Below are 14863 nucleotides of genomic sequence, written 5' to 3'. Positions count from 1 at the left end.
TACCGCTAGAAAAAAAAAATTGCTTTTGGATGGAATAAATCATGCCCAGTCCTCTAGAGTCTAGATAATACCAAACAAATAAATACCATCATTTCATCCGCTAGTAAAGCAAGCGCCACTGCTTCTCGCTCTTCCTACCAACAAGGCTCCAGTACCAATACCTCTCCACATTCTTTCCAGGCATGTCCCTTTCATACAAGAAGCCGAGGGCACTAGAGCGGTATATCTATCCCCACATAGGCACCCACCAATTTCAGTTCAAAACAATTCTCATTCTTTCTCCCCATAGTTTTCCTACTGGAATTAATCTCGTTTCTTACTCGTAGCCCCAGTAGAATTCGAGTCACTTGAGAGAATGCTCAAGCTCTTGGATTTTTCTCTTAGGCTCTCTGTTATTCCTCTTAGTGTTGCCACCATATGGTTAACTGTTACCAACAAGCAGGATAATAGCATCTATGGTGATCTGAAATACAGCGATCTCACGGGACTCAAGTGAGGCCTCCTTTCCATTTTCATCTCCGGATAATGCTTGTCTTACCGAGATATTGCTCCTCAAATCACTTCCTGAAATTCTTCCAATTATTGGATTTATGATATTTATCAATAGTGTCCTCTTGTTCGATACATGAGATTTTATCAGGAGTGATTCCAGAATTAATATTCGTTGAAATTTGCATTACTCTTTCACTTCCTTTTGTTTTATCTATGTTGTATTTGTTTACAAGATCATAAACTGTGGAAGAATTATTTTACAGGTACATGGTTTTCATCAGTGGTATCTGTGCTAGTTATGCTTTTATTGCCGCTGTCTCCACATGGATCCGATGCATTGTTACTAAAACTTGGCTGTTCTTTGTCTCTGACCAGGTTTACTTCACGGTTTCGTAACTAATTCCAGTGTTAAAAATTCTCCTAGGAAATGAATCATTGTTTCTGTCACTTCTTTTATGCTTGTTGTTTTGGTGTTTTTGAGCAGATTGTAGCTTACTTGATGGTTACATCCGGGACTGCAGTCTTAGAGATATTATACTTGGCTTACAATGGTGATAGAGAAGTCTCATGGAGTGAAGCCTGCACTTCTTATGGGAAGTTTTGCTATAGAATGAAGCTGGCTGTGATTCTCCATGCTTTGGCTCTTTCCTGCTTTATTATTTTAGCTGTAATCTCGGCTTATAGAGCTTTTAGCATATTTGAACCTCCTCTTGTTCCTTCTAAAGTAGTTGAAGAAGATAGAGCTTAAACGGCTTTTTTTTGTTTTAATGGTCATGTTGTTGATCTGTTTATGTAATTGAATAGGGTTCCGTCGCAGACAATCTACGCTTTTCAGTTAAATAACATGGATATGAAAGCCATGGATAAATTTGCTATTTGTTTTCCCTTACCGTCTTTGCTTTCAAAGTGGTAATTAAACATTTGTGTTCATATGCCGAATAAGCGTTTGGGTTGGGTTGGCTCCTTTTTTTAAAAAAAAATTATTTTTTAATTGTTTTAAATAATTTTGATGTATTAATGTAAAAAATAAATTTTAAAAAATAAAAAAATATACTATTTAAATATATTTTTAAATAAAAAATTGTAGAAAAATAATCGCTAAAAGCTCTCGAAAAATATCACTAATTATTAAACAGATATTAAATATAGGTCAGATGTATATATGCTTAATATGTTAAGTACGTGTTTAATAATGTATTTTATGTTTTTTAATTAAAATTATATATTGATGTTTATGTATTAACCTATTTAAAAAATTAGTAATTTAATATTTTTTGAAATGAAAAAACACTTAAAAAAAAGAAAAAACATAAACAAACGGAGGACTAGTACTAAACAAAAGAAAAAATGTGGAGGTGGGAACAAGTGTGAATGCTGCGCCAACACAAATCCCTCAAACAAGACAGAGTGAAAAGATTCTTGCTTAAAAAATAAAAAAGATAACACCGCCATGGCCCATTTTACCTAACCTAGAAAGAAATCTGCTTTGTAGCCTCTTTTCCACTGACGTCGACGCCAGAGGCAGACCTGTTGAAGAAAATCTTTCACGATTCCTTATTGCGACACGTGTAGTCCTCGCTGCATTAAACGCATTCCAACAAAGTCTTCATTTCATGCACTAAAAATATCACGGAAAAAACAAGTTCGATTTGGCATCATTTTGTGTTTGTTTTTTCATGCGGGCCTCACTCCAGTCATAAATAAACTTGATAACACCCCTATTTATTTTTATTTTTTTTTATCAATAATATCTGGATATAATTGTAAATAATTAAGTTTTTATGTGTTTTAAACTTGAATATACAAAAATTGCAATATTATTTATATACCAATTGAAACAAAAAGAAATTCAGATAATTTAAAAAATAATCCTTTCTAGATTTAAAGTGTTCATGAGAATGAAAGAACAAATCTCTTGAGACACAAATCTACGATTGGGTCAGGGTTAGGCATGAATTACATTACAGTAAAAATTATAAAGCATAAAAGTAAATGAAAAACTGGACCGATTCGCAGTCGAAGCGTCCATATAAGGCTGCTACTGAACTCTTCTCAAAAGCAAACAGCGATCCACTAAGGGCCCGAACTCCGACCCACTGAAATGCGCTAGGCCCATCTGTGAATAATTTCACAGCCCAGAAAAATAACACTCGTGCCGAGTCCAACTTTACCTTCTTCCCCAGCCCCACTAAAGGCTGGCTAATCAAACCGCCAAAGTTACAAACCTTAAACCCTTCGAAAAAAACCCTAAGAACTCCATTTCTCCATGTAATTATCTGCTTGCAGAGACAGAGACAGGTTGTAAGGTAGCTAAAGAGGAAAACGATGAAAAACCTGAAGTTATATAGGGAGATTTCTCAGAATCTGGAATTACAATCGCCACAAGAAGTTCTCCTCTTCTCCGCTTTCGATATCGAACGCAACCGCCTCTTCTTCGCTTCTTCGGCCAATATCATTTACACAGCTCACCTTTCTTCTTTCCAGGTATTTCCTCTCTCAATCCTTTTATTTGCACTCTGCACCCACAAATTTGTAATTTTACATGTCTATTTATTTGTGTAACAGAATGGAAAATCAAAAGGCTTGCTATTACCGTCGGAGATTAATCAAATTGAATTGGAAGACGGAGACTTAATCACTGCATTTGATTACCTGATGGAGAAAGAAGCCTTAATTATTGGAACTGAAAATGGACTTTTATTATTGCATAATATTGATGATAATTCTACTGAAATCGTCGGTCAAGTTGAAGGCGGGGTTAAGTGTATCTCGCCGAGTCCCGATGGAGATTTGCTTGCTATTCTTACTGGTTTCAGACAAGTGTTAGTTATGACTCATGATTGGGATTTGTTGTATGAAATCGCGGTTGAGGAGAAGGAAAATTACGGTGATGGTCCTGACGTACGTAAGGGCCAACCTTTCTCTCTTGTTACTTTAGTATGTATTCTTGTTGTTTGGTTAAGTTTATTTTGCTAAATGCGATGGTGTTAATTTGTGTATAATATCGCTAGATTGATTTGGGATGTTTTATTGATTGGTTGGATTATGGATTTTAGGTGAATTGGATGGAAAGAATATGTTTGGGAGTTTTATTTCATGGCGAGGTGATGGGAAATATTTTGCTACGATAAGCGAAGCGAGTGAATCTTCTGCCTTGCTTAAGAAGATTAAGGTTTGGGAACGGGATTCGGGTGCATTGCATTCCACATCAGATTCTAAGGTATTTATGGGGGCGGTTTTGGATTGGATGCCAAGTGGAGCGAAAATTGCTGCTGTGTATGATAGAAAAGTGGAGAATAGGTGTCCTGATATTGCTTTCTATGAGAGGAATGGGTTGGTGAGGAGTTCTTTTAGTATTAAAGAAGCAGTTGATGCAACAGTTGAAAGTCTTAAGTGGAATTGTGGTTCGGATCTTGTTGCATCTGTTGTTAGATGTGAGAAATATGATGCTGTTAAGCTCTGGTTTTTGAGCAACAACCATTGGTATTTGAAACATGAAGTTAGATACTCGAGACAGGATGGAGTTAGGCTCATGTGGGATCCAGTAAAGCCACTACAGTTGATTTGTTGGACTCTTGGAGGCCAGATCACAATTTACAACTTCACCTGGATTTCTGCTGTGACGGAGAACTCGACAGCATTGGTCATTGATGACTCCAAAATACTTGTAACTCCACTTTCTTTATCCCTGATGCCACCTCCCCTTCATTTATTCAGCCTCAAATTTCCAAGTGCAGTGAGGGACCTGGCTTTATATTCCAATAATTCTAAGAATAGAGTAGCTGCATTTTTATCAGATGGCGCTTTGGGTGTTGTAGAACTTCCTGACACAGATACATGGGAGGATCTTGAAGAAAAAGAATTTACTGTTGAAGCTTCTATTTCTGAGACAGGTTTTGGATCCTTTGTGAACCTTGCATGGCTGGATTCACACATATTACTTGCCGTTTCTCATTATGGCTTCTCTCATAGTAATTGTGCATCCCACAGTTCAATGGGTGAGGATGGACTTAGTGGTTTTTGTTTGCAGGAAATTGAACTTTTGTGTTCCGAGGATCATGTACCAAGTTTGGTAACAGGATCAGGCTGGCATGCAAAGATTTCCCATAGAAATTATTTGGAAGGGCTTGTGATTGGCATTGCTCCTAATCCTGCCAAGAAACGTTCAGCTTTTGTTCAGTTTAACGGTGGAAATGTTGTTGAGTACACTTCAATGTTGGGCTTGGCTGTTACTGGAGGTTCAACAAAACATGATGATATGAGCTTTTCATCATCTTGCCCTTGGATGAGTGTGGCTAAGGCCAGTGACAGTGTGTCATTAAAGCCCTTGCTTTTTGGTCTTGATGACATTGGGAGGCTGCATTTTGGTGGGAAAGTACTATGCAACAACTGCAGTAGTTTCTCATGCTACTCAAATTTGGCTGACCAAGTAATCACTCATTTGATACTTTCAACCAAACAAGACTTTCTCTTTGTTGTGGAAATCAGTGATATACTGCATGGAGAAATAGAGTTAAAATACGAGAACTTTGTCCACACCGGTAACAGAAGAAAAGAAGAAAATATGAACTTCATAAATATTTGGGAAAGAGGTGCCAAAATTATTGGTGTCCTGCATGGCGATGATGCTGCTGTTATTATACAGACAACTCGGGGAAATCTGGAAAGCATTCACCCTAGAAAGCTGGTTCTTGCTTCAATTGTCAATGCTTTGATCCAAAGGCGTTTTAGGGATGCACTGCTTTTGGTCAGACGGCATAGAATAGATTTCAATGTTATCGTTGACTATTGTGGATGGCAAACTTTTCTTCAGTCAGCTTCAGAATTTGTCAAACAGGTTAACAATTTGAGCTATATAACCGAGTTCATTTGTTCCATAAAGAATGAAAACATTATGGAAACCCTATACAAAAATTATATCTCTACACCCTGCCAAAACAGAGCTGGAGATGTTCAAGCTAAGGATGTCATGAGCTTTGATAGTTCCAGCAAGGTTTCTTCTCTCCTCCTGGCAATAAGGAAGGCTCTTGAGGAACAAGTCACCGAAAGCCCTGCAAGGGAGCTTTGCATTCTAACCACTCTAGCTCGCAGTGATCCTCCTATGCTCGAAGAAGCTTTGAAAAGAATCAAAGTTATTCGTGAAATGGAATTATTAGGTTCAAGTGACCCTAGGAGAACCTCTTATCCATCTGCTGAAGAAGCTCTGAAGCATCTGTTGTGGTTATCTGATTCCGATGCTGTATTTGAAGCTGCCTTGGGACTTTATGATTTGAACCTTGCAGCTATTGTGGCAGTGAACTCTCAAAGAGACCCAAAGGAATTTCTTCCTTATCTACAAGAATTAGAACGCATGCCAAGCCTGGTAATGTGCTACAATATTGACCTTCGGTTACACCGGTACGAGAAGGCTCTCAGACACATTGTTTCCGCTGGTGATGCATATTATTCAGATTGTATGAGCCTCATGAACAAAAATCCTCAATTATTTCCTCTGGGCCTTCAAATGATCACTGATCCTGCAAAGAAAATGCAGGTCCTTGAGGCCTGGGGCGATCATCTTAGTGATGAAAAATGCTTTGAGGATGCCGCGATAACTTATCTGTGTTGTTCCAGTTTGAAAAATGCCTTGAAGGCATATCGCGCTTGTGGTGATTGGAGTGGGGTGCTTACTGTTGCTGGGCTCCTCAAACTGGAAAAGGACGAGTTAATGCAACTTGCTCATGATCTTTGTGAAGATCTCCAAGCACTCGGTAAACCAGGAGAAGCTGCCAAAATTGCTCTGGAGTATTGTGGAGATGTTAACAGTGGGATTAATTTATTAATTAGTGCAAGGGACTGGGAGGAGGCTTTGAGGGTTGCTTTCATGCATAGGCAAGAGGATCTGGTATTGGAAGTGAAGAATGCAGCTTTAGATTGTGCAAGCACACTAATCAGTGAACACAAGGAAGGCTTGGAGAAGGTAGGGAAGTACTTGACTCGCTATTTAGCTGTTCGACAGAGAAGATTACTTCTGGCAGCAAAGCTTCAGTCAGAGGAACGGTCAATAAATGATCTGGATGATGATACTGTTTCAGAAGCTAGCAGTAACTTCAGTGGCATGAGTGCCTACACCACAGGGTATCTCTTTCTGAACTTTGTGTCTTACTAATTTAGTGGTTCAAAGCCTTATTTATTGGCTGTAATTCAGATGCGTGCACTTTGCTACAATCCTATGATTTTCATGCCCACGAATATTATGATAGTTCACCTTAAGTTAATTTTCTTCAGAAAAAACATTTCTATTCAATTTATAAACAGCAAAATGTTAGAATTGGTGGCAGAGCACGTACTTTCATTGTGTCCTTGTCATATTTATCTGTCATATCTGTTATTCAACTTTTCTTCTTGCATTTGAGTGGTTTCAACCTAGCTTTCCTGGAAACTTTTTGTCTTGCCTGTTCTGCTTGTCTCTGTCGAATTGCCATTTTAGATTTTTATGCAACTGCTCTATTTTGTCTCTTTCGCAACCTCGTGTTTGAACTAGTCTTGAAGCTACATTAGTTTATCGTGATCAATTTATCCCAACTGGCATGCCAAGTTACTTGTTTTTCTACTTAGTTTCTCATGCATCCAAATGATTCTGGTTATGCCAATCCAAGTCGCTTCATGTGTTTGCTTTATCTCATGAACAGAACAAGGAAGGGCTCTGCTGCTTCTGTAACCTCCAGTGTCACTAGCAAGGCAAGAGACATGAGGCGTCAGCGGAAGAGAGGAAAAATTCGCCCTGGCAGGTATGCATCTTCATTCTTGATTCCCAGATTCCTTTCCCTCTTTTCTTATTCAAGAGCCCTTGCATGAAATATTTCTTGACATTGTAGCCCTGATGAGGAGTTAGCACTGGTAGAGCATTTGAAAGGCATGTCTCTAACAGCTGGAGCAAAGAATGAGCTTAGATCTTTATTGTTTACCCTTGTGAAGCTTGGTGGTGAAGAAATAGCAAGAAAGCTACAATTGGCTGGAGAGAATTTTCAACTTACTCAGATGGCAGCAGTCAAACTAGCAGAAGATACAATTTCTACTGATATCATAAATGAGAAGGCACACACTTTGGAGCATTACATTCGGAAAATGAGAAGTGAACTGCCAAATTTGGATTATTTTTCTTGGCGATCTAAAGTTTTCATTTCTCCTTAAGAGGTAAGTATTTTAAATGCCCCAACAATACCTATGACCTTATGGTTAGATATACGTGGATTTGCTCCTCTGTGTGGCTACCCTGTAGACGAGGCGTGCAAGTGTATAGTGAATATCGGTTTTAACCAAAATTGATGCTTGACTCCTGCAACTATGCCCTTTATGCAGCTGATATAATTAATTTAACATGTGTCAAATGTATAACTACATATTTTACTCTAAATCATGCAAACCTTGCTTTCTTATCGATAATGGGTTATATCTCATAATTAAACATGATTTCATCACAACTTAACCTACCCTGTTGGTACAGGTGCTATTATTGCTGGCCATGTAGTTCCAAAATCCGAATGGTGGTCATGTATGCTTGCTTGTGAGGAATCGGTGGTGAAGATGGTTTAGGAGGGAGGAATACCGAAGAATTAGGCGGATTGTTTTCCTGGAACTTTATAAATAATTTCGTTCTTGGCTTTGTGTCAGCTGCTTAATGTGCTTTCGTTGCAGCTGGGCTCGGCCGTGTTTGTGCTTGTTTTTTTTGTATCATTTTATCACTAGTGGCTAGTAGCTGAGTAGTTTTCATTTTACTGTGACAAGTGTTTTTATTTTATGAGTAGCTATGAAAGCCTTCGTGGCTACTTCCTACTCTTGTGCTCGAGGATTTCCCCTTTAAACTAGTTACTAGTTTGCTAGTCTTGAAGTGGGCTTAAAGCCTTAAAATTGAGATATTGCTAGTCATGAATTTAGCACCGATCCAAACCCAAGTAGTCAGCAGCAAGGAGTGATGTGCTCTGTTTTTGACATTTCATTGGTGCCAGGGGAATTGATTTGCAAAGATTAAGAAGCGACCCATCAGAAAGGCTGGAGCATGATGAAATATACCGGCTTATGTTTTAATTTCTGCTCTGACTACAGAATTTATATTTTTTTTAGGACGAGTTGCATCCCTTGCTGACTTTTTATGCGATTCTGTGAGGTCCACTCTACAACAAAAGACATAATGTGGTAGAAACATGATTGTTTTGCCATTGTTGCCGTTACACAACTGCACAGTCCACACATCTCCAGATGCTTGCTCTCAAAATCTCAGTTTCTACAACTTTAACACTCCTGGTGGCACCAAGAACCGACTGTGACATTGATTGCTAAAAAAATATTCAAAAAGCAGCACGCCAATTAAAAGACAGCGCCAGTAAGAAGACCGAGCTTGAATTGGAAAAGACAGGGATATAGCGACTGGCACACCATCAAGCAAAAGCTACAAGGGTAAATTTACTAGCCAAGCGCACATCATCAAACTTCCAATGTCTGTATGTCTTGGATAAAAGATTGAGGTTCATTTCTCCAAGGTGAAATAGCCAACCATTCAACACTTGGGGATACCACTCAGTGACCTCTAAATTCATTATCAAGGTTCAACACATGATTGAAATTATCACAATTATGCATGCCTCTCTTTGGTTTATTCATTATGGACAATGAAATGGTACATAATTTAATTGAAAGTAAGGTAAAAGACTATTACGAGTGCAACATATAATAAAAGCCTTCAAAGAAATCAAACTGAACTATACCCCCACAGAACATCATATAACTGTATGCAAGTATCACACTGGAGGGGATACTCGCCCCATGAATCCACAAACATAACAGAAGAAGGCAAATTCTAGGTGCAGATATATAAACATTACACTTAATGAACCCAATGATATGGACTCCCTTGCATGGTAGGCAATGTATTTTAATTCGAACGGCTTCTAATAACATCAAGCCCCATCTCTGTAGGATCAGTAGCTTGCAGCTCAATCTGAATACCATCTAATTCTCTCTTAAACCTGTCCTTGGAGCTTGCGTAAATCATCTTGCTTCTCACCCTAGCCGTGTCAGGGCACCTTCATACATGTAAAAGCAATAGATGAAGCAAACAGTCGAACAGAAATCAGACAAGAAAAAAGAAGAATGGTAACATATGCGGTAGATAGATTCTATGAAAGGTAATCAATCACCATGCAATAAAAACAATCCTGCTCTTCTGGCAGTTCTCCTCTGTTACATAATCAAAGTCATAAACAGCATATCGGCACTCATCAGCAGGCAGACTGGCAGAGAAATTTTCATAGCTATCAGCTGGTTCACCAAGCTTCTCCACAATCACCTGCTTTTGCTTCTCCTCGATCTTGAAAACAATGAAACGGTAAGTCCTTTTTGCCTTCAAATCCAAAAACCTCAGCTTGCAGTCATCATGCACAGCCATCCCAGATGCTGCGTTTGCCTGCAGATGGGATGAACAACTAGTAAGCAACACAGATATCTGCACCACAAGCTATTAAACTTTGCTACCTGCTTAATAAAGTACTATAGGTCAAAGTGTATTCCTGTGGGACTATCTATTTACAAATGCAGCTGCTTTACAGCTTGAGACGCAGTTCATCAAAGAAAATGAATGCTTCATTGCACCTATAACTATTGACCAGGTTAAGCAATGTCCTACCCCTATATATATTAGGAATTGGTAATACTCACAACCTTCCTCCTCGACATAAATTCCCACATTACACCTCATCTTTTTTTCATAGACAAAATATATATATATATATATATATATATATATATATATATATATTCAGGAAATAATTTTTTTTCTATAAAAAACCCAAAAAAGTCATTTCCCGACACAACTGCAGATATAGTAAAAACACAAAGTATCACCCGCTGCCAACTGAACCAAAAAACAAACTCTCAAATTAAATAGAATATTACCCAAAAAAATTGCATCAACATCACCAACATCATTATCCAACACAGATGAAAAAAGCCAAAATAATTATAAAAAGAAAGAGAGAGAGAAGAATTCAGATCGATGAACCAGTAAATAAAAAAAAATCAAACTTTTTATCTACCAACAAAATCATCAAAATACCAATTAAATTTCATAGATCAAGCACAAAACCAGCACCGATTTCACTAATCCACACTAAATCCCCAAACAGAAAAAAAAGTAAAAAAATTGAAATGATGAAGACACGTACAGTGAAACAGAGCAAAGAGTAATCCAAGTGCTTACCATTTTTTTCTCCTTTTGATTTGATAAAAATAACGGAAGCGAAACTAATGAGAGAAAATCTAGGGCCAAGAGAGAGGAGGGAGGGGGGGGCGAGTTGGAGGAGGTGATAAAGATAGACTTCTTCTTTTTCTTTTTTTTCTCTCCCCTTTTTTTTTCCACTTTTTTGTTTTTGTTGGGCTTGAAAAAATTTAAAGTTGTGGTGGCCTTTTTTTTTATTTCCTTCCTCCGACGTTTGGTATGTGTGTCTGTGGTGATTCTTTCACTAGTATTACCGTCACGGTCATTGATCGCTGGCGTTTTTCTCCATTGATATGGTGCCACGTTTTGGGATATGGTGGGAAAGAGTGCCGCGTCTTGGGCGGTGAAACTAGCGTTTATTGAGTCAGTACGACTACGTTTTATGCTGAGTTATGATGGACTGCTGTAGCCCATGTTTTATGGTTCTGTGATGGGCTTTGAGGCCCAAACCGACGAGTTTTGTCAAGATTAAGGGTTGGCCCCGTGTTTATGGTCTTTAGAAATTTGAACTGAGCCTAGGCTAATAATAATAAAAATCCTGTTGAACAATAAAAAAAAATTCAGACAATCAAAATTTATAAACTTCATGCATCTGAGATTGTGATCCAGAAAGAAAAAAGGGAATGCTGCTGCTATGAATTGATGGCCTCAAATTAATTGTGAATTGTGAGGGCAGCCCACTTGAATCGATCAATACCACATGTTCATGAAACTTTGACAAGGGAAACACACAGGGCTAACAAAAAAAGATGAAAAGGAGTAAAATGGCAGTAGCAGATGAACAAGAAATCAGATCTCTTTATAGGTCAAGTCCCCAAACATAACAAAAAACTAAATATCCCACCAAATACCAATCAAAATTGGTGCCCTTAAGTATGAAAGCGACTAGTTTCCTTGATAATGGGAGCTTTAAAGTGGATTAAGAAGAAAATTCTGCTGTGTTGAGGTCAAGCTAAATATGTGTAATTGGGGGCAGAAACTAGGAATTTATGGCATAGACGATCTTCCTTGGATCAGAATTAGGATCAACTTGGTCTGGCTGCTCAGTCATTTTTCAGCATAAACGATACGGGAACCAAGCAAAGTCCTCTACTTTGTAGGTCTCGCAGTTCACCATCAGTTTCCTGTGATATGCGCAAGTTTTTAACAAAAGTATTAGAGTGATAGAGATATGCTTGCATGAATTAATCTATGGCTAAAATGCTAAAGATCTCATGTAAATCTAGCAACCTGTGACTGTTGAATAGGTCTTGTACTATTGCGTGAGCTTGTCAGCATCTGAAACAGATTCTGTACCGGAACCATGAATAATTTATATAAAAAAAAGATTAATCAACATTTGAATAATTCATTACTAAATAATTCAAGGGTGTTCTTTCTCTACTTTGATCTCTTGCTGCCTGATTAATAGATAATAATTAGCTGAGCAGATTATACCTGGATTTGCTCTTGAAGGAGTTTGATGTGAAGAGAAGCCTCTAGTAGAACAGAGGCAGTGTCTGCCTGCAATAAAACCAGAACCATAATCGGTTTTCTAAGATGATAAGGGAATAAATGTTTCCACTTGAGGAATAGAAAATCAGCAACTATAAAACGAATGTTATCAATTTACATAGAGATTAGCTGACCTTGCCATATGGAGAGACCAACTTTTGAAGAGCTGTGATTTTGTCGCTCAGCTTTTGGCTTCTTCTCACAGGCACCTGCAACTGCCAGCCAAAAAAGAAAACCTTAAGAACTTAAAACAGATGCTTGGTTAGAAAGAAAAAAAAAACTCTGTGCTTTTCATGTTCTGGAAATGGATAAAGTTGTTGTCAGTTTTCATTTCTTTTGGTTCTATTTCTGGTTTGTTTCATATTTTGGTCTTGCATTTCCCTTATTGTTAATACTTGACATGCACTTCCTACCTTTTGCTCTTGGATGCTGATTGATTCTCTGGCTTTGTGATTCCATGGTTCTTCAGGGGAATTAGCCTTCTTTCTCTTATTAGTCTTCCATGTACTCAAAGCAGTCTTGTTTTCAATGAGATCGCTAGGTTCTCTTCGGGGTAGTTGGTTTGTAAGCTCATCAATTGACCTTTTCCTCATTTGCATGGCCTGAAAGTCCTGAAGAATAAGGGTAAGATTAGGAGATTGATGGTCTACTTTGCTGTTCTACAGACTGTTATTAAATCAAATTTGGTGGTGCAGTGCAGGCAAGTCCATAAGGATGGCCACAACAAAAAACTATCCATCAAGTTCTTCAATAATATATTCTTATCCAGTCCATATGTGACAAGGACTGCTCTATATATTATCTAACATCCAATGAATTTTATTGTCCATGAGGGATATGCAAGCTAGACCTGTTTTTTATTTAATTCACTCAATCGTTTTCTGTTCTTGCATTGATTGTCACTAATCTTTTCAAATGATCATTAACTAGTGGTTTAGCAAAATATGACAAGATTTATCAAGAGGCCGGAGATGAATTAGAGACATTACCTTGTATAAATATAATAATAATTAAGCCAGAATTAGTTTAATGTACAAGAACATCTAGAAAATATTACTTCAAATCTTTCTCACATCACACATGAATTAGTAACAGGGAATAGTGTATTGTTTACCATTTGAACCTCTGTAATAGAGACCCTCTTGCTTAGTAGCATTGACTGCTGTGGGATGTTGCTGCAGGTAGAGGATACAGATTGATAGCCTGCCACTAAACAAGGTAAACAAGCCATTAAATGGAGGATATAGGAAACTGAGATGGTTAGCAGGGAGGAAAGAGAACTCCAAGATCAGGCAAAATTGAGAAATATTTTCTAAAGTTTATAATGGATGGAGATTCACTGAACCTGGTTGATAGCTAGCAAGGGATTGATAAGGAATACAGAAGCCTCCATCTCGTAGCTGGTGGCCATCATTGAAGACTTTGGAGTCCAAATAAAAGCTAGTACCACGGACATTTCTGCTAAAAGGAAATCAGAAAACAACATTAGCAAGAAGTGGGCCTAATCTTTTTTGCACAAATCAGGATGAATCTTTCCTATTATAAAAGTTTAGGCTTCAATTTTGAATGCTCACATTGGCCAAATAAATTCTAACCTAATCTAAATGTAAAAAAAAAAATGACTTTGAATGTTCACAACAAGACATTCAAGAAGCCTGTCACGTAAAGGTTGATGTAATAAATCGCATAGACAAAACAAGGGTTACATCAAGTGCTTTCAAGTCTAACCTTGAATGTGGTTAATTGTATTTGAGCCAAACAACAAAAGAAAACTTCTCTGTAACATCATGTAAGTCTAAATTTGAATGGTATGAGTCTATTAGATTCCGTTCGTTCATGTATGTTCATGCCATCACTTCTCATAGAACAGTACAGAAGAGATACTGATTACAACAAGACAATACTAGCCCAGCATCACGGAAACTCGAAGTCAAAGCTCAAGGGACAATAGTTTAAATTAACATGATCCTGAGGAAATTCGAAAAATACTGTCTTTTGTATCAGCAATGCGGTCATGAACTGAAAAGAACTACTGGTATCTTTCAACTTGTCTTTCTTTAATGGGATCTTGATTTTAACAACTCATTTTCACCACTGACAAATAAAACAAACAGAAAGCACCTTTTAAGATGATTCTTCGTAAAAATAAAAATAAAAATCAAGGAGAGCAAGAACACATACATTTTGGCATCCATTGACATAGAGACTTCCAGATTTGGCCTCTGAACCTCATCGTTCCCTGAAACAAATTGATTATATACAAACAACATCACATCATTGATAGCCCAAATCCCTCTTTCAGGAGTATACTACTAATTTTTTTTAGGCAATTGATGATCAAGGACTCTGGTCCAGTTCAAGCTTGTTTACATAGAGCCTCTTCAATCACAGTTTAAGCTAGCCAAATATTTTGAAATCTTGAAGATCTTAAGAGATTAAGATGATTACCGAAGTTGTAAAGGTGTGAAGATACTGGTGGAAGAAGAGCATTCCTCATTTTGATAAATTATAACTATATGTTCTCTGCGATGAGATTTCTTAAGAATCAATGTTTCCTGACCAGAAGCCTGAACTCAGAGGCTTGTTTTCTGCTCTAAACGTAGTGACCTGATGAAACAAGAGTGA

General features: G+C 37.7%; 4 protein-coding genes across 5 annotated transcripts; 2 read left to right on the top strand and 2 right to left on the bottom strand.

Annotated features, from left to right (window-relative positions):
* The first annotated feature begins 101 nt into the window (after window positions 1-101).
* Window positions 102-1367, top strand: LOC133696730 (CASP-like protein 2D1). Its single transcript, XM_062119001.1, has 3 exons — window positions 102-492; window positions 756-867; window positions 977-1367. The coding sequence occupies exons 1-3, from the start codon at window positions 356-358 to the stop codon at window positions 1238-1240; spliced, it is 513 nt and encodes a 170-aa protein (XP_061974985.1). The 5' UTR covers window positions 102-355; the 3' UTR covers window positions 1241-1367.
* A 1325-nt stretch (window positions 1368-2692) lies between these two features.
* Window positions 2693-8400, top strand: LOC133697933 (elongator complex protein 1-like). 2 transcript variants are annotated; one of them, XM_062120766.1, is made up of 6 exons: window positions 2693-2976; window positions 3058-3397; window positions 3549-6609; window positions 7164-7262; window positions 7350-7668; window positions 7979-8400. In XM_062120766.1, the coding sequence occupies exons 1-5, from the start codon at window positions 2818-2820 to the stop codon at window positions 7663-7665; spliced, it is 3975 nt and encodes a 1324-aa protein (XP_061976750.1). In that variant the 5' UTR covers window positions 2693-2817; the 3' UTR covers window positions 7666-7668; window positions 7979-8400. The 2 variants fall into 2 exon arrangements, with proteins under 2 accessions (XP_061976750.1, XP_061976751.1); XM_062120767.1 differs by lacking the exon at window positions 2693-2976 and having other exon boundaries at window positions 3261-3393.
* A 694-nt stretch (window positions 8401-9094) lies between these two features.
* LOC133697934 (actin-depolymerizing factor 1-like) lies at window positions 9095-10922 on the bottom strand. Its single transcript, XM_062120768.1, has 3 exons — window positions 10727-10922; window positions 9669-9934; window positions 9095-9554 (listed from the first exon to the last, which is right to left on the bottom strand). The coding sequence occupies exons 1-3, from the start codon at window positions 10727-10729 to the stop codon at window positions 9404-9406; spliced, it is 420 nt and encodes a 139-aa protein (XP_061976752.1). The 5' UTR covers window positions 10730-10922; the 3' UTR covers window positions 9095-9403.
* A 452-nt stretch (window positions 10923-11374) lies between these two features.
* On the bottom strand, window positions 11375-14508 carry LOC133696521 (transcription factor bHLH123-like). Its single transcript, XM_062118732.1, has 8 exons — window positions 14420-14508; window positions 13584-13696; window positions 13353-13447; window positions 12652-12849; window positions 12373-12453; window positions 12182-12247; window positions 11975-12034; window positions 11375-11868 (listed from the first exon to the last, which is right to left on the bottom strand). The coding sequence occupies exons 1-8, from the start codon at window positions 14506-14508 to the stop codon at window positions 11788-11790; spliced, it is 783 nt and encodes a 260-aa protein (XP_061974716.1). The 3' UTR covers window positions 11375-11787.
* Window positions 14509-14863: the final 355 nt, after the last annotated feature.

Source organism: Populus nigra, chromosome 6, assembly GCF_951802175.1.
Source record: "Populus nigra chromosome 6, ddPopNigr1.1, whole genome shotgun sequence".
Lineage (NCBI taxonomy): Eukaryota > Viridiplantae > Streptophyta > Magnoliopsida > Malpighiales > Salicaceae > Populus > Populus nigra.
Note: the sequence above shows the minus strand (reverse complement) of the source record. Positions and strands in the feature narration are given on the sequence as shown.